This window comes from Dermacentor variabilis, chromosome 2 (genome assembly GCF_050947875.1).
Source record: "Dermacentor variabilis isolate Ectoservices chromosome 2, ASM5094787v1, whole genome shotgun sequence".
Classification (NCBI taxonomy): Eukaryota; Metazoa; Arthropoda; class Arachnida; order Ixodida; family Ixodidae; genus Dermacentor; species Dermacentor variabilis.
The window spans coordinates 62687103-62713704 of NC_134569.1; the positions used below are offsets into that span (position 1 = coordinate 62687103).

The 26602-nt window shown below is 47.4% G+C and overlaps 1 protein-coding gene across 3 annotated transcripts in view; it reads right to left on the reverse strand.

The window, feature by feature from the left end:
- Positions 1-26602, reverse strand: part of LOC142572003 (chitin synthase chs-2-like) — an 89529-nt gene that overhangs the window by 22220 nt on the left and 40707 nt on the right. Inside the window, exon 1 of one of the 3 annotated variants that reach the window (XM_075680782.1) lies at positions 12234-12377. The exons of the other annotated variants lie outside the window; for them this stretch is intronic. Within the exon in view, the coding sequence (XP_075536897.1) occupies positions 12234-12262 (29 nt within the window). The 5' untranslated portion in view covers positions 12263-12377. Of the gene's footprint in view, positions 1-12233; positions 12378-26602 lie in introns of those variants that run through there. 3 annotated transcript variants of the gene reach the window in all.

Below are 26602 nucleotides of genomic sequence, written 5' to 3' on the forward strand. Positions count from 1 at the left end.
GCGTTCAATTGGACATTAATGTTTTCGCATTCACAACTCATAAGAAGTTCTTAGTTGTCCTCAGATTTTCTTTTTTCTTTCTGACATTAAGAGCTTCCTCAAGTGTATTTTACCACTAGCCATCACTGAGTGAACTTTTCTACTCTTGCCGTCATAGTAGAGAGAGTCATCACGCCTAATAACGCAGTTACAAGCTTGAAGTCGTTGAGTTCAGACATGGCTGTATCGTGGTGTCACAGAATAAGAAAGCAAGAACGAAAGTAACAGACAAAAATGTTGTTGAAGGCATTTTTGGTGTCTCAAGCGTATAAAATGAAAGCACTTTCAGCATTTTTTAAAGATTTCTTAACTGTGTGATTTCGAAGCTATGTACCATCCTCCACATGTGCGAAGTTACTAACCCTAATTTACTCGATCGCGTGTCTGTCGCGTGTAATCTATTAAAGAAAACATCATTGCAACGTGTCTGCGTATAATGACATTACGGCGGGCCTACAGCTCAAGTAATGACATTTGCCCAGATGTGGGAATTGCTGATGGGATTGTGCTCTCTCTCTCTCTCTCTAAAAAAGACAGAAAAGAAAGAAAGAGGAAGAAAGAAGCAAAGAAAGAAAAAGAAGAGCTGAAATTGACTGCCATGCTGTTTAAACTTGCAGGCCGACATTTGTGCCCTGATCATGCACAGATAGGACTCGTCGACGAGCATATTCGTCTCATAGAAACAGCCCCGTGGGTGTTCATTGACCTGACTTGCTAGCCGGTGAGTGCGGCGCTGTATATCGCGCGATTGGGATGGAAAAAAAAAAAGTGCAATCATTGTGAAATCATTGCCGGGCTTCACTTCGTGTATTGCAATATGTGCGCTAATCTAGCTGATTAAACAAGTTGGTTAGTGAAATTTTGTTAATTGTGAAATACGCATACTGATTCCCACTGTAAGTGATGTCGATCTCTTCGAGTAGTCTAGATCAAGAAGTGGATTTCTGTTATATGCCAAATGCTATGTTCTCTGTATAACGCTGCATGCAAATTCATCTGCGCGAACCTTCCGTTAGCGTCTGTCAGTGCCGTATTGCATAGCAACGAATTTGCAGCATCGTATGCTCTGTGCGCGGGTACCTCGTTTGAAGTTTCACTCTGATTGGATTCCTCGTTTGACTTCTCGCAAATGAAACTTTAATTATACACTAGTAGATCCGATCGTTGTGTAATGCCCAAGTCAGACGGGCAGATTTAGTGACATTTTGACCGAGTGCACCGTGCCCCGCCGGGTGTCACTTCAACGTAGTTATGGCGGCGTGGTGCTAAACGGCAAAACGAAGTGTCATTCGGTATTGATGACAACGGAGATTTAGTATTGTAGAGTCATTGGTAGAGCTTGATATTAATGACAGAATGTTGAGTTTTAGAGGCGCTTACTCTTACATTGCAGAAAGAAATGCTTATTAAGACAATGTTTTGCAATAAAAAAAAATAATCATAACGACTTGCGGCCGGAGAAAACGCCAGTTGCGTTTAACTTTTGATTTTGCCGAGACAGGCCGCAAGACGAGCACTCACTGAAAAGTTCAGCTTTGTTTCCAAAAAAGACGGGGTACATAAACGAGAAGAGAAAGTAAACTTACAACAGCAGCCGAAAAAGGAAGAATGCGCGTACCGAAGATATTTCACAAACCGCCAACTTCCGCGTTGCAGCTTCCACGTACGGCTTTCGGCGTCTTTGAAGAAAAGGCGACACTCGCGAAGATAGCACGCAGAGGGACAATTGGAACTATAATGAGGCATAGTCCTAATGAAATGCAGAAGGGTACACGGCGCGCCGTATGCCCAGCGGCATACGGCGTATGCCCAGCGGCATACGGCATACCCATAGGCGTTCACCCATAGGCGTTCACCCATAGGCACGGCACGCCGTGCCTATGGGTGAACGGGAGACGATACCAATGGTGGTAACATGGTAAATGGTGGTAACATGGTGACGGCGCCGGTGGGCTCGCTGAACGTACTTGGAGCGGAAACGCATGGAGAGAAAAAATTCCGCGTCCAGGTGAAACGCCGCGAACGGCGGGAATGGTTTTAACGAGAAGGCGGTTAATTTAGAGGCTTACTGACACCGTCGAGCGTTCGTACGAAGCAAAACCGCCTTCTCTCTTGCAGGCAGCATGGATGCTCCTGCGCCGTGCAACCTACGCGATGCAAGCTGGTTGCAATCGTCACGAGCCAAGACAAGACATCATCGCTCTCAAGCAAACGCGCTTCATCGCAGCCAAGCGAATTCGCTGAACGCACTATAGCTGGCAAGTGCACTCCGCAGCAAGTGTCACTAGACCTGTCCGCCTGACAGCCTGCGAGTGAAACTAAATGCGAAGTGCACTGGCTCGGAAGTGCCAGTGAATTTGCCCGCCTGACTGGGGTAAAAGTGGCAGTGACAGACAACACGCGGAACACATGCGGGCTTGACTGCAGGTGATCTGGCCGCAGCAGTTTGCGGCATACAGGTGTCAGCTTATTTAAGATACGCAAGTGTTCCCGCAAAGTAGAGGAACACGTTCACGGATGTTTGACTTCAATATGAAACCTTGTGAAGGCAGAAGCTGCATTTGCCGCAACCATATTCAGAACACGTGCTGGTAATTTGAGTGCAGCAACCTAAAATCGCAAGACGACTGAAATTGTGCCGGCGGCGATGTGATTCTTATAAAAAGACGGACGTTTCACTACTTGTTGCTATTTGGTTCGCACTTATGATGCAAAAGACGTGAAACCGTGTGAAGAAACGACGCTCTTTCTTGTCCGGTATAGTTAATTCCTTCATATGGTTTCGTACGGTTTCGCATTCTTTTTTCGCACCATAGGTAAACGTTTGGCAATGCGCAGTTGGGATACTTATACATGCGACACTTGTGCGGGAAAACTTACACCAAACAATGAGTCAACGGACAAGGAAAAAAAGAAAGAAAACAAAACCGAAAATCAACAGCGTTCTGGAGCGAAACCAGGCGGGCTGCTTCCTTTTATCGTAGCGTGATTTGACGACGCTATTATTTGGCTATTAGCCAAATAATATGTATACTACACATTATTTGGCTAATATGAAACAAATAGTACAACAAACACCACTAAAACAATACGTATTGTTACACTGTACGCATGGGGCCCTAAATTACGCGTATTCTCTAAATTTGGATACGTTAACACGCCAATTTTGATGGCTCTAGAGCGATGTGCTTACGGTGCATAAAGCATACGTAAAAGGTTTCCCTGTAAACACTACGCGCGCGCATCGTTACGTGTATTGGGTAGCTATTTTCCCGCGAAACCGCTGTGGCTTCCGCTAAAATTTAGTTCAGTGTGGTAAGACAGATGGCACTGACGATGACGACGATCGATAAGGACCACAGTGGTGACTCCGGGCACGTCCAAGTCAGTTAAGAGCCCGTCGCGGTCATCGCTCTAAATCAAAGTGAAAGGATAGGGCGAGAGGCAGAATTCGCTCCACAGTGGCCACGGTAAAGAAACATGCTGCTGGGAAATAAGGCTCTCCGGTGCGCTATCTCTATACAGATACCAACAGGTCTCATATTCGAGTTAAAGTACTATAGGTAAGTAAGTGCGAGCCTATTGTTAAAATCTGCACGATATATTTGTATCCCGTGGCAGACATTCTGAAAAAAAAAATACTTAGTGAGACTTGTATGCATAATATCTATTGTACTAATAAAACTGATAATCACGTTTTTGTAAGATCTGACACGCCAGAATCGCTTAACGCGGCGACAGAGCGGCTGAACTGGTTTGTCTCGTTGTGTCTCGTCCTTCATCGATTCGAGCAAGTTTCAGTGCGTTCTAACTCGTGCATTCACAAATTAGATCCAACCCGACGCTCTCGATGGACTCCGCTGAGTGCAAGGAGAGGGTTGAGCTCCATCTATCGAAGTAGGCACTACGCTCAGGAGTTGCTTGAGAAACACCCATTTCACTACAGTGCCTTCGATTAAAGTCTGAAATTGCTTTATTACAATGTATAGTTAGCAGGAATCACCCAGGAGTGATAGTGAGGCGTAGTGACTGGTATATTGTGGTGAAACGCCAGACTGTCCATCCAACGATAAATGTGGAAATTGTCGGCTTGACCGAGGCATCAGATTTTAGACAGTAGGGACAGCATAAATGAAGCCGATCTGGGGGCTAGTAACAGACGAATGGAATATGGGTTACCCAAATGATTAGAAAGCATGGAATGAAGAGAACTTTCTTTTGACAATAATGTAGCTTGGCTTAAAAAAGGTATTTAAAAAATTAATGCATCGAGATGGTTTTAATGTACGAGCTTCGTTCGTACCATCACCTCGTTTCAAATGGAAGGCTCGCGTCATCATCATCATCATCATCATCATCATCATCATCATCATCGTCGTCGTCGTCGTCGTCATCATCAAAACTTGTAGTGGGCATAGAGCGTCCAATTGAGCCGTGTTTGCGAATATGGTATATATTTGTCCATCTTACAAGAATCGTCGATTTTTCGGTTTGAAAAGTTACGGACTCGTCCATCGGCAACGAAATTACACGTTTATTTTTGTCCGAAGCAGGGGACGCTACGGTGCGTTCGCAGAGAGCGGACGCGCCTCACATGGCCTATGGTTTTCTTCCAATTCTGCAGAATAACCCATCCCGGCCGAATTCCGAGACCACCATAGGTTCCGTTCGACGTTGTTCACCTGTGGGCACTTCCGCCAGGCCGTTTGGTGCAGTTTTGGACAATTTGAGGTCCTTTCTTCGAGCGAGCGTGCTAAGCCTAGCTCCAGTAGGTAGGCCTGGCAGTACTACTGCAAGTGCAAGGCTCCTGCGCTAACGACGGTGACCGCAATTCGGCTACTCCTAGTCCTAACCCAAACGTGGAGGAAGCCAACGTGATGCGCCATGAAGCAAGCGACGAGGATTACGCAGCACTGACACCGGAAGACAATACGCAGTGGGCCAGCGTCGTATACAGGGCTCAGCGACGCCGACAGCGCAAAACCGATCGTGAACTAAGCCTGACGCCTGCCCTGCCCGTATCCAAAGTCAACCAGCCCGGTCACAGGCCTGTACCTCGGCCCTGCACACCGCATAAGGGATGATTTTAAGCTTGTGCTGACACCACAAGACGGACATCACCCAAGTCACTACAAGACGGGCTTCAGCTAAGTGAAGCATAGGTGCCGACTACAGGGGGGGGCTCCGGGGCCCTCCCCCCCTCCATAGCCCCCCTCCCCCCATCCAAGTGTCATTGCTAGAGTTTTGTCACCCACATCATCTGAGGTTTCTCTTGAGTTGCCTGGACGTTTTCACTTAAAATTTTTATTGCGGCTAATAGCTTACTGCTTCATTATTGGGGCGGACGTGCACAGCTTTTAATTCATACTTACGCATTATTTCTGCAAATCCTGACAATAGGAGGACAAATCCATTAAAAGCATCAGCGGAATTTTCGGCATGAGGCATTTGTAAGCACAGCCAAGAGGCATCTAACTGCGGTGTTTTCAGCGACGTACTAATTGCGTACTATTTTTTTCTGACTGATAACTAAAGCCGCGAAATATGAAAATACCACGTGATTGCGCTTCCACCGCATCATAAAGCAGCGCCCTCGAACAACCTCCCTCCGAGTTAGCCAGGACGAAATAAAGGAAATAAAAAAAATATCGCAATCTAGTTCTTTATCTGCCGCGCCCCGGCTGAAGTAACACGCCACGTTTGGTATTAGTCGGAAACAAGCTGTGATAGCTGCTGTCTTAGCGTAGATAAAGTGCTCGGATGGTTCTTTCTCATTTTTTTTTTCGCCACAGAACCTAAGATCACAAAAGCGAATTGACCATGTCAGTGCAAACGTTTAAAGGTTCGTTTTGTTTCGTCCCAGTCGCCATGTCTTTCTCAAATGAGCAGAAGGAAAACATGATCCTTGCCTTGGGAGCTGCAAATGGCAACAAGAGGAAGGCAGCAAAAATATATCAGTCATGAAAGTGTGGTGGTAGACCAAACGCATCGACGATCAACAGAAATGATGAAAACCTGAGAGAAACCGGCAGCTTCCAGAAACAGTGGGGGAGGACTCCTTTGAGTCCTATGCATGGATGTTCCAGCATTTATGGCCTCAAATTTTCAGACTATAGCGTGCGGGACGTGGCCGCCCAGGTACCAGTTTCCATGTCATCAGTTTGCAGGATTCTAAATCACTCGGCCTTTCAGCCGTATACCCTTAACCTTCACGAATGCTTGGGAGATAGGGACTTGCAGAATTGCCTAAATTTCTTGAATTGGGTCCCCACAAAAGCCGATGAGTCATCCGACTTTTTTTGAGCAGCATCATGTGCACAGATGAAGCCGCTTTTCGCAGGAACGCCCACGTAAGTTTGTGTAATGCACACTATTGGAGTGACTCCAATCTTCACTGGGTAAAGCGCAATCGGCACCAGCACCAGTGGTCGTTCATTGTGTGGTGCGGAATTTACGCCGGTGCTATAATCAGTCGCATCTTCTTCGATCATACACTGACTGGACAGTGTTACGTGGACGAAATGCTTGAAGGTGTGGTGGATGAATTTCTCAGCGAAGTCCCGCTGTCACGTCTTCCACTTCTGTGTTATCAGCAAGGTGGGCCACCAGCACACAGCAGCTGCTGAGCACGAAACTGGCTGCATGCGACTTTTCATGATCAACAAATTGGAAAACCCGCCGTGGTTGCTCAGTGGCTATGGTGTTGGGCTGCTGCGCACGAGGTCGCGGGATCGAATCCCGGCCACGGCGGCCGCATTTCAATGGAGGCGAAATGCGAAAACACCCGTGTACTTAGATTTAGGTGCACGTTAAAAAACCCCAGGTGGTCAAAATTTCCGGAGTCCTCCACTACGGCGTGCCTCATAATCAGAAAGCGGTTTTGGCACGTAAAGCCCCATAATTAAGAAAAAAAAAAGCTATTTGGAAGGCACGTGTCTCTAAATCGGCTGGCTAGGTCACCTGAACTCTCTCCACTCGATTTATTTCTTTGGGGTTATATGAAATATTATGCTTACATGATCGAGACGGGCGTCAGATTAGCCGAAGGCAAGGATAACGGGTGTCTGCCGTAGAACTCCAGCGTCGCTCATCAAGAAAGCCACTGAACACGTGATAAAGAGGACTCAGTACTGCGTAGCTGCAGAAGGACACCTACTCCTTTACCTCCTGTAGGCAGAAGGTGGTGTTTAACGGCGCTTTCAAATTCACAGGTAACAAGGACACACTGTATTCTGACGTTCTTGTTTTGTTTTTTGTGCAGACGTCCCGACTGCCAATCGGATTCATTTAGAAGTGGTATGGTTACTTATTTTGAACGCATCGGCTTTGCCTTTCCTCTACATGTGAGTCGGTCTGTTTATTTCGCTTTTATTATTTGCCACGAAGCAGTTTTTGCAGCACGTGCACACTATCGCGAAAAACAGAAGCGTCACTTTAATTTGGCCTTGGTCCGAAGGAAGTTTCTGGTGCGAAATACAGCTGCGCGCACGCTCGATGCGGTGCGAGCAAATCCGGGATTTTGAAACATTTGTGCCTATTATATTGCTTTTCACGTTTCGCGCGAGATCAGAGCGGCGCTTCAGTGGTGTTATCAAGGGAGTTTTGTTATCACGATGATGATGATGATGACGACGATGATGTGGGGTGTTTAACGGCTCAAGGGCCAATTGTGGTCAAAGAGTGCCAGAACAATGTTGTTATAGCTGCGAGATGGTGCTCTGTAAGATGGTGTATGTAGCATGGCTGTAAATGGGCCTAAAATTACCACAAAATGTCTAAAAACTATGCAATAGATGTATGGGCATGTACATATTGAGGCGCTAAATGTTTAAGAGTTGACAGTGTTCGGAGATAAACAAGATGGGAACAGTGCCTGTGAATGGCCATCCGATAGTCTAAATTGGTGTCTATATATGCAAGACTGGAGGATATCGCTTGGCCTCCAGAATAGTCATACACCTGCTGAAGCAGGTGCAGTGAGATCGCAGCGACAACTATGAGACGATAGCACTCCCTCTCTTTCATGCAACAGAGAGGGCTGCAAACCTGCCATTAGTTAGTAGCTATGTGTAGATATAATTTACAATTTACCAACATCACTGAAGAATGCCATCAGTGTGCCGGTTTTAAGAAGTGGTTCTGTTCCAAGGAATAACGCAGGATGTAGTGGAATACACATGTAAATTTGGGGAAAATGTTTCTGTGAGTTTCTAAGTGCTTAGATTCTATTAGGACATGTACTACAGTGAGCATTTCCCCACACCAGCCGCTGGTGGGGGATTCATTACCTGTGAGAAGGTGGTAAGAATGCGTCCCAAATGTGTGTCCTATTCTCAGTAAGGTCAATGCCACATCCGTTTCCTTGGTGTCTTTCCACTGACCCAGTTACTTATTCGGAGCTTTACCAAACATAGTTTATTTTGCGTTTCTTTGTTTCCCTATTGTTGCCAGTATTCTTTCAGCCTAATACGCAGGAAAGGTTTTAGATCGAGGACTGGCACTGCTACGTTGCTGCCCGCGGCTTCAGGGTTGACGGATGCTGCATTATGGTCAGCGAGCACATTGCCTTCAATGCATCTATGTCCAGACACCCAACGTATTGTTATGTGATGGTTGGATAGATATGCCATGCAAAGCTCAGAGTACAGCTCATTAAGTACATGGTTTTAGTGCTTCTTCAATGATTTGACTGTTTTTACTACGCTTAGCGAATCTGTATATATTACAGCTCTGTTAAGCCTTTGTTTTTTTTTATGTATTTCACAGTCGACATTATCGCAAACGCTTCAGCAGAAAAAATACTCATTTGTAGATTAATAACCCCTGACCACTCAAAAGATGACCCAACAGCGGCAAAGGAAACTTTTACAGGAGATTTAGAAGCGTCCGTATAAAATTCAGGGCACGAGTATTTTCCTTGTAATTTTAGGAAAAGGATACGTATCGTATTAATGCCTTGGGAGCGTGTCGAAGTATTGTAAGAAAAAACGTGTCACATTCAATGTGCTGCCACAGTCATGGTGGTGTTGGGCGTATCGGTCACATTAATTCGATTGTCATAAAGTGGGATGCCATGGTTGTCAGCCAGCTTTCTGATATGCAGTGAGGGAAGAACTGTTGCTGTTTATCGCCTCAAAAACAGGGGAGCGGAAGAAAGGTCATTAATCCCGTGGTGAGAGGGATGTTTAGGCCCCTCTGAAGTGACCCTCGAGAAGTACATGAAGTTGCAATATGATCTACACAGATTGAGTGGCCACTTGTTTCCTCAACACAGAGGCGGGAAACGGGGCTTGTTCTAAAAGCCTCAGTCGCTAAGCGGGGCCCTAAGTGACGGACAGTATCAAGCATCTTGAGTGCGCTTGGTGTTGCAGATTGATATACGACTGACCCATGGTCCAGGCGAGAACATATGAGATTCCCATAAAGATTCATTAAGCATCTCCTGTCCGTGCCCTAAGTAGTGTGTGACAATATCTTTAATATATTGGCTGCTTTTAGGCACTTTGCATTGAGTTACTTAGTGTGGGAGATAAACGTTAACTTTTAGTCAAGGTATGCTCCAAGAAATTTGTGCTCGCAGTCTTGTTATCAGTATGATCCGTCGGCCTTGAGAGGCGGCTAGTAAGTGTGACGTAGAAATGAGAGCAAAGAATAGCTGTTGTGCCCTTCTGCGGTGCTGCTGGTTCTCCTTCTGTTTAGTGATGCACTGTCTCCTAGGGTTTGCGACAGGCAATGTGGTTCGGTCCTCTCCCCGCTCCTCTTTAACATCGCGCTCCAGGGTGCGCCGGGACGGCTGGGGAGTATACTCAACCTACGCCATAAACTATACGCAGATGATGTGGCAATCTGGACCGGTACGGACTTGCTGCCATTGGCAGCGGGCACGGTAAACCAATAAGCAAATGAGAGCGGACTTGCCTGCTCGCCTCAGAGGTCAGAGTTCCTTGTGGTCCGGCGGCGCCGCACCAAGGAGGATGAAGATAACATGCGGGTCACCTTAGAGGGACAAATTATAAACCCCTGCAATACCCTCATAATTCTGAGATTCCTCATACCAGCTGGCGCGCAATCCGACCAGATGCTCGAACGCTTCTCCAGGACGACGGAGCAGGTCTTACACATTATTCGAAGAATGGCAAACAGATACCGAGGCATGAACGAGAACGACACTTTCTGCCGCGTTCAAATTTTCATCGTTTTTAGAATTACGTTATACAGCGACGTACGTGGCGTTGACAAAAACAGACAAACACCCTTATTCGAAAAGCCACAAAGCAAGCCCTATATCCCCTTATGAGCAGATCCACAGACAGACTTATCCGCACGGGTCTGCATAACACGGCTGAAGAAATAATAGAGGGCCAGCTCTCCAGTCAGAAAATGCGCCTTGCCGTGACCCAAACAGGCCAGAAAGTTCTTAAGCAAATCAAGTGGAACTTCCCTACAGACGCTAAACCACCCAGACAACTTCCAGAAGTTTCGCTACTTGACGTCATGCTTCACTTCTTACCGGAAAATATGCACTTTGCCTTTCTTTAAGGGCGGCGCGAAGCAAGAGTGAAGGCTCTGGGCAAGACTTACGGGTCCCTCCAGGAAGCGGTCCACACAGATGCAGCCGCGTACCGTGGCAGAAGAACCAAAGCCGTCGTGGTGACGACAAAGACGGAACTTCTCGTCGGTGCCGCCATGCCAGATGCAACAACTCAGGAGGCAGAGGAACTAGCCGTAGCCCTCACACAGACTAAAGCAACAGTCATTGTAACTGACTCAAGAAGTGTGCAGGAGCGTTACGTCGGGCGGTGTGGCACCGACTACTCACCGCACACTAACCGCCAAGCTGCCAGAAGGAATTGTTGAAATAATATGGACGCCCGCTCACGCCTCCCTGGAGTGCAATGAACTCGCCCAATGCATCTCCCGAGAAACATCAGGCCACGGAGGACAAGGAAGAGCTCGCTCTACTGACAACCTACCTGGGTCTCACTCAATACTGCAAAATCAATCGCAGAAGTCTCCCACCACCGCACCAACAGCTCACGAAGACACAAGAGAAAACACTCAGATTGTTGCAATCCAACGCGTTCCAAACACCGAAGGAGGATACATCTACTGTTGCCAACTCAATATGCAGAACAATGGCAATACTGTGAACAGCTAGAAACACTGCGGCAAACTGTCATATTGTGTAAAAAAATACAGACTTGCCTCCTCTATACCGCCTCTTTTCTTTACTTTTCATTTTCTTTATTGCAACTTCTGATCTGTTCTCGACAACCTTTTAATTTGCGTTTTTGGAAAGCTACGTTCCACAGAGCATCGATTCATTCTTGGAAAGCTTGTTTTCAACCAGTTTGCAAAGATGATGAGAGGCTATTCGCGCATTGTTTTTATAGCATTTAGTGATCCTGTGTTTAAAACTGATCCTTTGTCGCTGTCTACCTGTCTATACCTGTCTTCTTGCACAAGTTAGTACAGGCGCGGTACCTAACTATAGCTAAATAAATACTCCAGGTATAAGTACGTATTTGCATCTACGTTTCACTATTTGCTATTCAATTCTATATTCGATGCTTACTATATGTATTCGAAAAAGCTGATATTCGTCAACCTCTATAGTTTTTTATATTGACGAGATAACTAAAATTAATATACCGAAGACTGAGCTATCGTAACATCAATAATAAAGCCACGCTGAAAAAAAGTAAAAAAAAGAAATTGCAAAAAAAAAAGAAAACTTGAAGAAATAGTGCTGTACGGTTTTGTCCCTTTTCGTCTCACGAAAAAAAAAAAAGAAAGTTAGTGTAAACGACCGCAAACTACAATTACTTTGAAAGAACTCCCCAACATGTCACTAATTGTCATCATTGTCAAAATGTCACCGCACACCAACAGGACAAGAGCAGGGATATGCGTTGAAGAATGAGAAGACCATCGGCCTCATTTGAGGGGAGGAGACAGATGCATTGTAGTCTGAAACAATCTGCACAATAAACAGGTTTGACGAAGATACCGTGAACTCAATGTGCGTTCCATGGCTGGTTGTCTAGGTTACCAGAGATTACAGATTAAAAAATGTTTGCCGTGAAGGCTATATGGAAGGGGAAACTTGTCTTATTCGAACTAATTCGAAATCACACGTTCACTTTCCGTTTCCCCCTCGAAACTGGAAAATGAAATGTGCAAGCATGGCTTACCGGCGGCGGCAATGCTGTTCTTGCTCCATTCGCCGCTGGTCGGTCGCGGCTGCTCCTGCCGGTATGTTCCGTGCAGACAATTCCTCTATTCAAGTGGATACTCAGAAGTGAAAAATTTCTCTGTAGCTTTTTCTATCGCCGATGTTGAACTGTAAAAAAAAAAATGCACGTATGCTGCGGTCTCTTGATTTTACTTCCTACATAGTGCTGGGACGCGCGTCATTTTCGTCCAGATAATAAGCTGTCGCAGGATACAAGCATTTCGGCCTATACCTATTAATCTGTCAAACTGCCCCTGGCTCATTGCCTCATTTTTGTGGTACATGAAATGCTGAAACAGATTATATATATATATATATATATATATATATATATATATATATATATATATATATATATATATATATCGGAAATATATCGAAAGGAATTGTTGCGCTGCATGCGAGTGCAATGCTGACACACGTCCGGATGCTAGAGACGTTTGAGTTGAGTACACGGTGAAAGCGAAAACAAAAAGGGACCATGGGCTTAGTTGACAAAGATTTTCGTCCGTAAGAGCTTTTTCATATTGGCCGGCCGCTTTTTCTAAGGACATGTGCAGCATCTATATAGTGGCTGAAATTTGCTCTTACGAACAATTCTAGCGCAAAACTTTTTATGAATACAGGCCCACATCAGTATGCCTTAGCAGTCGATGCAGCTTTTTTTATTCGTTTTTTTTATTGCCAATTGTTCTTGCGTTTTCGTGTTGCGGCGTGCGCTACGCATTGTGTGCACGATTATTGGTTTTCCTAATTTTTCGTTATATTTTCAATGTATGGTAGCACTATGAACAATAACCATGTGTAGATTTTAGCTTTATGTGTGTCCTTCTTAATTTTCTTCTTGTGTACTGATATATGTGTCCATGTAAGCCTGTAATATATCTCGCCTTTTTTGTCGGCTATTACGCTTGCCTACCTGAAATATGTTTGATGTTGAACTGTCCATTACTCCCATGGAAGAGTACTGCCGGCTGCATCAAGTTGCATGTTCAGTGCAATAGCTTTCCTGCGGTTGCTCCATCGCGCGTCAGCTCTCGCTCGCGCTTGTTTGGTTTGTCATGGTTTGAGTGTTTTTAACAATGATGAGTCTAAACCGAGACGTCCTGACGGAAAGGTTTTGGAAGACATTGCGCCATATTCGATTCTGTACACGGAGGTGAGGCCCGGTACATAGTTTCCCTTGTCTTTTGAACGCGGTGACGCCGCAACAGAAGAGAGCACGCCAACGCGATCATGATCAGTTGCAACAACGTCGTCATCTTCATGACTCGCGTTAAGAACGAAGGACGAAGAACGTAAGCGCAGCGCCAACCTGTCAGCAGACGAAAGAAAAAGCACGCGACATCTCGCACCTACAGAGAGGATACGAGATTTTTATGCGGTCACGTGACTGCCGCAGCGGCTCGCTGCCAGTTGGTGTGGCTGCTCAGCCGCAGCTGCGTTTTAACGCCGGCGGCGCGCCGCGCACGTTTTACCGCTAGTGTGTATAATATGGACCGCGCGCCATCGATAAGGCATGCGGCGAGCGCGTCAAAAAGCGCTGCATGAGCGAAACTCTGTCTGCGGCGGCTGCTCTGAATCGCGCCCACGCGTCACCCGCGCGCTGCCTCTCGCGTTCTCCCGATTAGCGAGGCAGTCGCGCCGCACTTCGCTCGTTTGCAATATGCCGCACGAGGTAGATTGTCCACGCCAGCCAATATATCGCAAAATGAAAACACATATACAGCTGCGCTCAAATTTCGCATTAGGTAGTATCGTAATCGTTCGTACATTTTTTTTTCCTTTTTGAGCGTCATTTACTTTCTTACGCTTGGACGTGTCAGCAATTGCACTACTGATGGCGAGTTTCTATATTACTTTGCATTCGACAAAGCTCCGCTTCCGCGTTTCCAGTAAATGTTAAAAGGGCTAAGTCGGCTTGTTCGCATTATTCGGACTGAAGTAGATTGGACAAAACTCTGCGGAAAATGCCGTCGCCATTACACTGTTTGCTCGACCGGCGGCTTTAACGACGCCCACGTGAACCCCTCGCACACCTTCATGTTCGGGGCTATCTTTGTGTCTAGCCAGAGACATGCAGATTACGTATATGGAGCGGTTGTTTTGTCGAAGGCACGCAACCATTACAACACCGAAAAAACAAAGGCGTTGTATGGTCTTAGAGGTATACAGTGCGCATGTCCATTCCGTTTCCTCATGCGTATGCAGAAATAGGCGTCTCATACACATGCTGCGTACATGCTCAGAGTATCACCTCTTTTTTTTTTGCCTTCTATGTCGCTTCTAGTGTTGTAGGCAGCAATGATGTTTTGTGTGCCATTTCCAAATACATTTCTACGCGAAATGCTCGTCTTGTGTCGCACTCCGAAAACGCTATCGGGCCCGTCCTGCTGCCTCATCTACCATTCCCGGACGCTAAGCCAGGAAACTGCTTACATCCTCCAGTCGATCCCTAATTTCCGGCCGACTCTGACGCGTGCAATTTTTCGACTATGCTTTCTACTACAACGCGGCGTCTGAACCTGCGCGCACATGCGCAAGCGACCGCATACGGGCAGTGCTCTTTCCCAATGACGCTTGTCACACAACTGACTTGACTATTCCTTCTCCGTAGCATGTTTGGGTACTTACCCCTGCAGTCAATTTAGCTAGAAGTAGAAGAAAGAACAGCAGAGAATTGGTCGTACTAAAATTAGATGTCTTGTACAACGAATGACATTCGTTCATAATGCCATTTGTTTGCTGTCAGACGGAAAAGCATAACTAAATTTGTTCAAAAAACATTTTCAGCCAAGCTCATTCACATTTGATCTGGGACCGAATTTCTAGATTCGGCGCCAGGGCATTCTAAAACGATCGCTATAATGACATGTTTTACAGCGTATGTTGTTATGAACTTATTCCAATAGCTGTTTCAGTTGGCGATTGTGTCTGCTGCCACCGCCAATGTCTGGTGTCGGTCGCAGCTATCGCCAGAAATGAGAAAAATGCTTAGTTCCCGCCGGGATCAAACCCGGGACCTTTTCGAGGGAGTCAGCTACACTACTACTGAGTCAGGCCAGCGCTTGCTATCTTGCAGGGGAAAATGCCCTATAAGGGCGTTTTTACGGTGTGACTGTGCTGCGTGTGCCGCGCAGGCCAGTGACTTTTTATCTTTGCCGTCGCCGTCGCCGTGATGTTCCGTATAAAGTTCAAGAGCGACAGCACTGTCGCCGCGCGTCGTATGTGCACATGCGAGTGAAAGCACGCGAGGGAAGCCGACGATCATGACTCATTCTGCCGCGCGCGAAGGAAGGAAGCGGAAGGCCGTGGGGGGATGGAAATCAGGGAGGAGGAGCGGCGTTGTTCTCCGGCAGCAACTGCGCATTTCGCGACCGGGCGCAAAAGGAACTGACGCGTCTCGCGCGCCTTATATGGAGGAAAGCGGGGAGGCAGGGCGGCTCCGCCAAGTGCGCGCATACTGTGCACGGCCACGCGTGGTCGCGCGCGCCGTATCTTAGAAGGCATCTTCAGACGGCTCATACTTTCCTGTGCGCTGTGTTCTCGCTGCTCTTGCGTTGAAGCGATAGACGAAAGTCGCTTCGCTCGCTGCTGCTGCCGCGCTTGCTCCAACCACCGTTTTAACAGCGAGTGTCCAGGCTCATCGAGCGTGATGTGTTCGTATTCGCTTGTGCGCACTGACACCGTGCCTGTTAATTCAATCAGCAGCGAATGTTTCCAAGTTCATGCGGCCGATTAATCTACTATGCTTACCTTGCACAGCTGTCCACTAATTTGCTATCGCAATCGATGCTTCGCCTTTCGGGCGGAACTTCGACTTTTTTTCTTATCTTTGTAATTAAACGATAGTTTTTTTATTAAGTGGTTTACTACGTAAGTGCCAGTTTACTAACGTAAAAGTGCTCCACAATTTTGGCTGGACGCCCGTGTTCGGGGCGCAGGTGTGTCGAGGAGCGCGTGTTGCGGAGCCAGAAAGTTGCCCGCAGGAGACCGAAGCGGAAACATACAATATACGTTTTGATAAAAGTATGGCAAGGCCATGAAAATACCTGCGTTGTCGGCAGCGTTGTTTTTGTTTGCCTTCGCTAAGCTTGATTTGACTTGCTTTCTGTTGTGTAGCTATCACAGATTGTCGAAAATGACGAAGCATTTTTTTAAAATCAGCTTTGTGTTACTAAAAAAGTTATTAAAAAGACGTACAAGCGTTTAATGCAAGATTTGTTAGCTTCATTTTTTCTCCTGAGGCCATAGTCATCATTTTGTTTTCTTGCGTTCGCCGGCGTGACAGCACGCAGAAAAAATGACATTAAGGTCACTTATTGTCATCCACTGGAAATGACACGGCGTTTGACGTGTGACAGGGCATATAACAACCTGCGCTCGTTCACAGTGCCCACAATGCGCGGTACGCGAGCGTATCATTCTGATAGAAATTATATACGAACACTGGAGGCGTATTCGTGCCGTCGTTGTCGTTGTCGTGCTGGAGGGTCTTTATCAGATGCAGAGCTCATTTGACTGCAGAAGCGACGCACCGTCGACGCTCCACTCAATCGGCTCAGCGCCACGACAGCGTTCTGCCTTCCGCAGCTGGCACGCATACTGCAATCACACTATACACGTAGTTCTTTGCACTCGATCATGCTTACACGGGTCAGCGAGTTAATAATGGGTTACCCATGTTTTATTCTGTTTGTTCACTGTGCAGCATGCGCGTTAAATGCATTTCGTTTAGATTCTGAATGCCACTTGCCGCTTCTTTACCGTGTTACTCTAGCTAGGGTGCACGATTGCGTGCCACCGTGTTGTGTGTTAAATCAGCTGAGGCTTGGAACGACTGATTTTGCTGGTTTTGTGCAGCCTGCTAAATCGTCACACCAGCTATCACGCAGTTCATCTATCTGGACTTGGTTTATGCGTGGCTTCGCGCATGTTGAGCTTTTGCTAGTTGCTCCATGCAGGACTGTGGAGCTTGTTTTCTTCTTTTTTTAAGTGCGAGGTTGTTGCCTCACCTCGTTTGTAAAGAGCTTGAATCACGCTGTGTTTTATCTGAATGACTACAGGCAAGTGGTTCTTTGACAGCTTTTATTCTTTTCGCCCTATAGGACATCATCGATATTGTGGTTTCGTGGGAAATGTGTTAGAAGACCGGTAGCTCAGCGCGAGAATTGTTTGATTCTCGCTGAAAAGTCATGTTTGGGAAATCTTTACGCCTTGATGCTGTCTGAACAGACTTGCCGCGCAGAGCGCTTTGTATCTTACGCAGCGTAGTCGCTTTCTGCGTATTTCATACTCAATTGAATTCTCGCTTACTATCTTTTGTGGCGTAGGAGTGCAATGTCTACGCCGCAAAGGAATAAACCCGGCCTTGCCGCAAGCGGCCATCCACATTGGGCGGCGCTGCTGCGCTTTTAAATATATCGTGTGGCATCTCTATTCCGTAACATCTGAAAAAAAAAAAACACTGAAACGTTGGTAGGAATTTAGCTTTGTATTTTTCCAAGCAAGTTACTAAAAGCTTATTCACACTACGCCAACGCGTGCGACACCGTTTTCGGCCTGCCGGCTGTCGGCGACAGCGTTTCTTCCTTCGTGTCGGAGCCTCTGTCACAATGTACCGACGCCAACAATTTGCCGATGGTCGGCGGAGAACTTGGCGTCGGTACAGTGGCATAAAGGCGCCGACACGAAGGAAAAAGAAAAAAAAAAGCTGTCGCCGACAGTCGGCAGGGCGAAATCGATGTGTTGGGTTGACCTAGTGTGAATGAGCCTTAAGGGACTTTCAGATTGCGATAACTGCAGCATGAAGGGCAATTCGTCGACGTATGCAACGGATTGCATCAATGGTGCAGCGCCCTTTTATTCACCCGTGCGTTTGGTGATTTCGTTGGGTAGTGTAAGCATTTCCGTTTAACAAATTCGCAATTACTCTACTTGAGGGGACTTTTATGGCACTTATTCGGCGATATCACATGTATTCAGTGGCGGAAAGATCACTATAATGTGTGCATGCATCCCGCCGTGCGGAGTCGTTGGAGATATAAGTCCGCACCAGCGAGGTGTGTCTATACTGTATTACGGTAAGGGTAGAATTAAAAAAATAAGATGGAGACATCGCATTAGTCAACAAAACGAAACGGCCACTTAACATGAGCTCCACTTTGTATAACTGGGCTTCATTGCCCTTATCTGCGTGGCGCACCTTGCGCGTATACGGACTGGGTTATCCCAAACTCCGGTAACGTCATGTACATGTCTGCTCTCATTGCAGAGGCCCGCGCCTTTCCTGCAGCTGTCACCGCAGAAGAAGCAGTCTGGCACCGCAACAATGGAGAAATCACATTCGCGAACTTCAGCCATCGTTGCTACAAAGGGTTATCGTACGTCTTCTACTGCTCCTGTGCGTATTTTTGAAAGCGCCCGTTAGGTGGCCATCAGAGGGTGCCTCTATAGGCGTCTCTATGCCCCAAGTGGCCGAGTACAAATATCTCGGGGTATGGATAAACAAAGGGCAGAGGTATGAAGTGCGAAGGCGAAGTGATGGCGGGATAAGGAAACATGGGGTATTGTGGCGGTACAACAGATATGAGGTAAAGAGAGGTACTTGGAAGGGAGTAATGGTGCCAGGGATTACTTTCGGGAATGCGGTCCTGTGCTTAAGGGCAGAAGTTCAGTCGAGACTAGAAGTAAATCAGAGAGCTGTTGGAAGATTAGCACTAGGTGCCTACGGGAAAACCACAAGCGAAGCAGTACAGGGGGATATGGGCTGGGCATCGTTCGAAGCACGGGAAGCTCAGAGTAAAATCCTATTCGAAAAACGCCTGAGCAAATTGGACGATAACAGGTGGGCAGGTAAGGTATTTAAATACCTATACAGAAAGAGCGTTGACTCACAATGGCGGAAAATAACTAGGAAGATAACCAGTAAGTATGCCAAACACGAGGACGAAGAAAGACAGAGCATTAAACGACAGGTTAAAAGCGCGGAAGGTAAAAATTGGATAAATTCAATGGAAAAGAAGCATAGTGTTGAACTATATCGAGACTGGAAACAGCAGATCAAGAAGGACGCATTTTATGCTAACTCAAGAGGCAGTGCTCTATTCTTTGAAGCTAGGTCAGGATGTCTTAGAATGCGGAGCTCTAAAAAGAAATTTAACGAAGAAGAAGACACATGTACTCTGCGTAGTAAATCTGTAGAAACAATAGGACACATCATACTAAAATGTGATGGTATCCATCCCGACGTCGATGCGGGCACAGTCACGCTTCCTGAGGCCCTAGGGTTCAGAGATAACAATAGTCATGTAAATAAATATGCGGTGGAAATTGGCAAAAAGCGATTGGAGGATTGGTGGCTCAAAAGCAGAGAGGTGACATGAGGTTAAAAGGTGTAGGAAGACTTATTTAAAGAAAATGGCGAATTTTAATAACTTCCAACACAGTTAAACAAAAATAGAAAGCTGAGCATGGTTGCAACTGCCATCACCCCATTTCAAAGGGGACGCTCCTACCTTCCATCCATCCATCCGTACATACATACATCCATACATCCAATACGCGTATAGCGTTCTTGCTGAACTGCTGCGTGTACGCACTATAGTCTGAGCGGTACGGGCAGTAAGCGAAAAGCTAACGCTATATAATGTTTCGCTGTGCCAACGCTGCTTCCCGTCGGTCTCATAATTCATGCGCCGTCGAGGTGCGACGACACCATGTGCAGTGCTTCTCATCGAGACAGCGTTCCGAGATTCTCTGCAGCTGGCAGGGCACTGTTTCTTCTGCAGCAGCAGTGGCCTCGGGTGCTGCGTGGCACTAGCTTGTAACACTCGCGTGTGGTTGGAATTTATAACACCGTCTGAGAAGTTCGTGCGCAACGCTACAACTTGCTATCGCTTTCGCCCGTCGGATGAAACTGCCAGGATATTTTGCATACCGCCCCCATAGGAAAGCGGCCGTGGCAACGGGGAATCGAACTGCGACCTTGTTCAACATAGCGTCACAGCCACTGAGCCATCGCGACGGATCCCGTTGGAACTGACATCGAGTAAGGATTTCTGTCTCCAATTTTTCTTGCACTCCTCGCGAAAACGCAACTGAGTCGTTAAAAGCGAAGTTCATGCACGATAGGTTTAATACCATAGTAAAGGAATGAGTGTAATACGTACCGGATCGCGTTGTCCCTGCTCCTCTGACTTGTGTTCAGCGCTGTAAAACTGTCGTTTAAAATGATACCTTCCGGGCACTGACAATGCGCGGGCGTTGCTTTTCGCGTCATCTGCGTTGCTCCACATGCCGGCTCGCGGCCTCTCCTCCTCCTCAGCTGCACGCTGCAACCCTCCCTAAATTCGCGCAGGCTGCGCGGCTGAGTCGCACGGGCTGCAAGCATTAACATCAGATGCACGCAGGTTCATTTGTCTTACGCACTCTGGGTACTGACGCAGTGAATCTGTAGCATCGCGGCGCTACGTTTCTGATTGCCTCGTGCCGTGTTATAGAAAGTGACACGTGGAGAGAGCCACACATTATCAAAGCTTTTTAAGTGACGTACTGCTCATATAGATCTCTGAAATTATTGCCACGTGGCTACTTCTACTTGTCATCGCTAACTATATTATTTTTCTGCCTTGGCATAGAGGGACACTAGAGAGAGAGGGACAGAGAAAAAGAAACTAAGTTGAGCTGTAGTAGTAGGTTACCCTTCTACAATAACAAAAACGCCTCTTTTACCTGAGAAGATCCCTGGTAAACATGAAAAAACGCAGAAACGAAAGGCGGGTTGCGACGCCGCCTTGAGGTTCGCGCACTAGCTCAGGGTGACGTCACGAATTTCGGAAACGTCTACTCGAGCCCTGTTAACTTTTGATCGGTAAATATGGGCTAAATTGCTTTCTAAGGAAGCGTGAGTGTGAACTTAGCAAGTTTCAGAACGTTTACTGATCCACAACGTCCAAAAAAGAAAAAAAAAAAGCACTTTAGAATTCGTCACGACTCATTGACCTTCATTTCCTCATCTAGTAAACAACGCATTTCAGTAAAAGTAACGAAAATCGAGTTTCTAAATGGTGCTTTATCAAGGTAAGCTTATTTACAGCTTCTTCTTATATTGTCTCTTTAAGAGCAGGGAGCGCAGACACGTGGCCTGCGGGCTGCATGTATAGTCCTCTAAGTTGGCTGTGTACTTGTCCCACTTTGCCTACACGCCCCGCCCTCTCGCCTTCCACCCCCGGGCCCTCGCCTCCCTCAGAATCCATCCACACTCTCCTAAAGGTGTGATGTCTAAATCAAAGCTCTTGCTTTTTCGAAAAATGCCCTGGTGCTTTCTGCTTGAGGCTGTTGTCTGCGTACGCGACCCGAGGCTTGATGTGAGTTCAGGCCCCCCGCTTTAAAGCTCGCGCGTGGCAAGCTCTCGTATTTCTTTAAATTGGAACTAGGACGAACAACGTCGCAATTGTTTAAGTTCCGTGTATTTCCTTCTCTTGAATTCATACAGTTTGTGACGTTTGTCGTAACAAACATCATCAGTGTAGCGTTCATAGCGAGTGCAGTTGATATTTTAACAACGCGTCCGCTTTTCATTCACCGTAGTGGCTCAGTGTTTATGACGTTCTACCACTGAGCACATCGTCGCGGGCTTGATTCCTTGCCGCAATTTGTTCTTTATTGAGACGCTAATATTCTTTTTTCTGCACCGGCCTGTTGAAGCCTTACAGAACGACATTCTTGAAAATGCCTATCACCTAGTAACTTCCGGGTTGCTTTACTCGTGGACAACTTCCTGTGGCTATGAAGGGAAAGCTACGGAGGCAAAGCGCGCACGAGTGAGATCGTTTCTGAAAAGATTTTCGCGTTTTAATCGACGTTCCTTTAGGGTGGTGAAGACAAAACACAAACGCCTTATTAGCAACAGTTAAGTAAGACAGAACACACCACTCAGTGTAAAGGTTTGCTTATTTTGTGGCTTTCCTATTCCTCGGTCTCGGGAAACGCGAAACCATCGCACATGGAAGCTGCGTCGATTCAGCGTCTGTTCCGAGCAACCAAAAGCACCGTCAATCGCTGCCGGACTAGTTGGCGCGGTGTTGCGACTGGGCCGGGTCCGAAGAGGTGGAATGTACTTTGCTCGTGAAGTAGTAAGGGAACGTGGAGCTGTGCCCGATATCCAGGACATTTTACAAACAAGTTTATATTTACATATTTACAAGAAATTAAGAGTAGTACAGAAAAAGTTCATGAAGAAGTTGTAGCAGTCTATCTCTCCAGGCGTCCGTCGCTCTTTTTATCCCCTGCGTCGTCATGTTCAGTCTCCTCCCCTAATCCGGCGTCAGGAGACCGCGATGACCTCAGGTCCCACCAATCCGGAGGTTTGTTGCCCTTTTCCTCCCAAGGGAGCTTTGTCGGAAACACACGCACATCACTGGGAACAAACAGGGGAAGGGGGATTGTACACTGACTCCGGCGTGGACGTGCCAATTTGGGCGGCTGACCGGTGATGGACCGTATCGTTGCACTGAACGCGTCTCCGGCGTGGACGTGCCAATTTGTGTGGCTGACAGGAGAAGGACCGTATCCTTGCTAATTGCCCAAACCTCTCCTGACCGAGGTGCTCCGGAGCTGGCCGTAAATCGTCCGCTTTGAGAACCATTTGACGAGGTCGTCGGCCCGTTACCCATAATCGCGCTAACCGTGACCGGATGCTGTCATGGGGTGAACGGCCGATCACAACAGCCCGTCCACCGCCAGGAAGAGGGCTCACAAGGGGACAGCTCATCGATGCCCCTTGAAAATGCCTTGGCTGCTCATCAGGCTCAGCTCCTGCTCGAAGCCCCGGGTTCACCGGGAGGGCCACTTCCAGGGGCAATGTACAGCTTGTAGGGAGGGTTGGCTGCAGGTCGCAGGCTGGGAACTGGTATTTAGCGATAAAATCCGCACGGCGCGCGAGCAGCGACAAGGCAAGCACACAAACCCCGTCCGAGATATGCCAGGTAATCATACCCTCTCCCATAACGAATTTCGAGGTTAGAGCCAGCGAGCGCCAGAAAGGCAGCCATAGAGGAGCGCCGCACAAACGACCCTAAACAAAATTCAAATGGTAGCGTGACTAACGTTTTGATCAATTCGGTTTCAATCGTGTCTCAAGGAAGGCGCAACTCACGCAGCTCTGAGGCAATCGACAAAGGGCGATCGTTTAAAACACAACTTTATTCCCTATCGAGGCATAAACACTTAACAAAAGACATTGCTCATGAAAATTACAAAAAAGAAGGAAAAGAAAAAGAATAAATGAAGGGTCTGAATCAAGTCAGCCCTGCTAATAACTGAAGCGCCTCAGCTAAGGACAACCACGTTTTGGTTAATTCATTGCCACGATGTGCAGTGAAGTTCGAAAATATGCTCAACTGCATGGGTCACCCTGTCGCAGTAGGCGACCATCTAGGAGACATACTTTACAGCTGTAAAAACGGGCAATTATTTGAAACGCGTGTCAGCCGAGGAGCGGGCAAGCTCATGAGTAGCCTACTTTCAGCCACCTTTGTTTCTCCCCCTCGAAACGGCTCCGTGACCGCTGTCAATTTTTTGGCGACTTGTTTCACAAGTCGCCAAAGCGGTCGCGGTACTGCTAGGTCGAAATTCGAAGAAATAATTGGGACCCTATGCTGGCAACGTGTCCCGTGTCCTCAACTCTAAAACTAAAGCTAAAAATTCCACGTGGCACGTGTTTCACAAGACGCCAAAGCGAAAGAAAAAGGCGCCCTTTTGAACCACGGGATTCGTCACAATGATCGAAATGGTCAAAAGGGGACAGTGCTGAGTTGCCCGTTCGGTCAATGCCACCAGCCAGTACCAGCGCCTCTAATGCGAAACGTACTGGGCTCTGCTGACCGCTTTACTCTAAATTAATTCATAGAGTGGTATTTAAAAACTAAAAAACAAAAAACAAAAGGTACACTCTATCTGCGCGCAAGAACCTTTGAAAAGAAAATTGCTTTCCTAACGCGAAACTATTAAAATGAAAAGTAACATGTTCCCAATAACTAAAAAAAAATGCATCGCGTACTAATTAGAAAAAGAAACAACAACAACAGCAAAAGAAAACTTATGGATGCGCCCCCCCCCCCCCCCCAATTTTACAATTACTCTTCTTAATGCGCGCTCGATTGGGTCGCCGACTGACAGCCATTGGGCCACGCTGAGCACAAGAGGTGCAAGAGCCACATTGCTCTCTGCCTGCACCTGCCACTCCGTCTGCTCGTGGCTAGCTGTCACGTCCCTGAAGGGGAGGCCGTAGACGAGGGAAGAATAGCTATTCTCCCTTTGTCCTCGCTCTCGTGGCGCATTCTGCTTCACTGACTGTTCGACTGATCCGGTTCCGACGCGCATGTCTAATGACGTTTTTCACTGGTCGATTCGGAGCAGGATTTCCTGCTCCGCGGCAACGAATGCGAATTTCACTGGACGTTTTGGAGCGGGTTCGCGCGTTCCACTGGTCCTTTCGGATCAACTCGCTCCGCGCCGGAACGCTCTCACTTGCTCCGCCGCCGAGGCGCGGATTCGGGCGGAAATAGCTCGCGTCACTTCCGTCATCAAGCGAAATCGGCACCCAATTGGTACGCACAACATTGTGTTGCTTCGCAAAATGGCTGCGTTCAGTACTGCTGCAGAGGTCGCGTTTAGCGATGAGAGCTCAGACGACAGCGATTACTAGGTGACGCAGGCGCTGTACGAAGCCTTCTATGCACGTGGTCCATGCACAATCCTTGCGGGCGCGACATGGAAATGACGGCCTCTGCGACTGCCGCAGTCAAATTACGCACGGGGCAACGTTACTAGACTAGCTTCAGTTGTAAAACCTCCATATGTAAAACTCTCCGCCCGCGCGCTTACAGCCGCTGTCGCCACTACTGTGGCAGCCGCCAGATGGCAGCGCCGTTCCATCGAGCTCTACTGCAGACGACTCGCCGCAGCCTTGAGCTCATGCGGACGGGCAGTTTGCGCGTGTTTCACGCTCGCTGGCGTTCTCCTTTGTCCGAATTAGTGATACCATGAGAAAGCGGTATTCACCTACAGCAATAAGATTTGTCGGGCCAGTTGGTTCATGCTGAAAGAAGGGTAAACTGCACGAAAGGAAGAAACGCATACAGCGAAGAGCAGAAGCTGCGTTTCTAAATGTCGTGTGTTTCTTCCTGTCGTCTTAACGTTTCGCGAAGTTTAGGCTCAGGAGCCTGAAGATCTGGCCAAAGTGCGCGATTGTAGGATGATCTTCATCCCCACAGAAGCTTCTCACCACGCCAAAGAAGCGCTACAAGAAGTAAGATGAGATCAGTCTTTGAACACGCAAGCAAAAAAAATCGACGGCTCTTTCACTCCGTGAAGACGGTTAACCAGCGAAACTGAAACGTGCGGCCCCTGTGTTTATCACTGGTTTAATCCTGAGGGTTCATTAAAGTATTTCTCAATTATGAGGTTACACACACAATTTGCTGCGACGGAGAGAACGACGTCACTGACGGTATGCCCGCAGTCCACCGTTGTCGCTTCCGTTCGATGTATCGAGTTTGCTCGGCGGCTTGGTTAGCAGCCTTCGCCCATCATATGCCGCTTGTGATCCTTCGAAATTAAATTTCTTCCAAATTAGATTGATTGATTGAAAACTTTATTGTTCCACCGAGCTGGGGTGCCCGCCTCTTAACCTACACGTAGGTAGTGGGGGAGGACGAAGCAGTCCCCGCGCGTTGAGGACGGTGAGTCCTCACGGCCTCAACGGCCAGGCGGATTGCTCGACGCTGGTCGTCTTCAGCCTCGCTCTGGAGCAAGGCCTCCCAGGCTTCTCTACTGTCAATGTTTTCCTTGGCCCCTGGGGAGCCAGCACACTCCCATATTATATGGTCGAGCGTACCTTTTTGCTTACAAATTTTGCAGAGGGCGTCGTTATAGTCCCTCGTCTGTGTTAAGTATAGATCCAATGTGGTGATGTATAATTGTTTCCCTGGAGGCGTCGCCAAATGCGAGCGTCCTCCAGAGAGAGAGGCCGATGCGGAGGCGGAAAGATTCTTCTGTCGGCTTTATAGTGATCGACAATTTCCCTGTACGTGATCATGCTATCTTTTATCCCTGGAACCGGCTGCTCTAGAGTTTCCAGGTGGTAGAGTGCTCCGGCGAGCTCGTGAGCGGCTTCGCTGCCTTGGACTTCTTCGTGCGCCGGTACCCAAATAAAGGTTATGTCCCTCCTGGGAGGTTTTTTGAGCAGAATGTGGAGGGCTTCTTCCGAGATTCTCCCTTTGTTAAAATTTCGGATAGCTAACTTGTTATCGCATAATATTACTC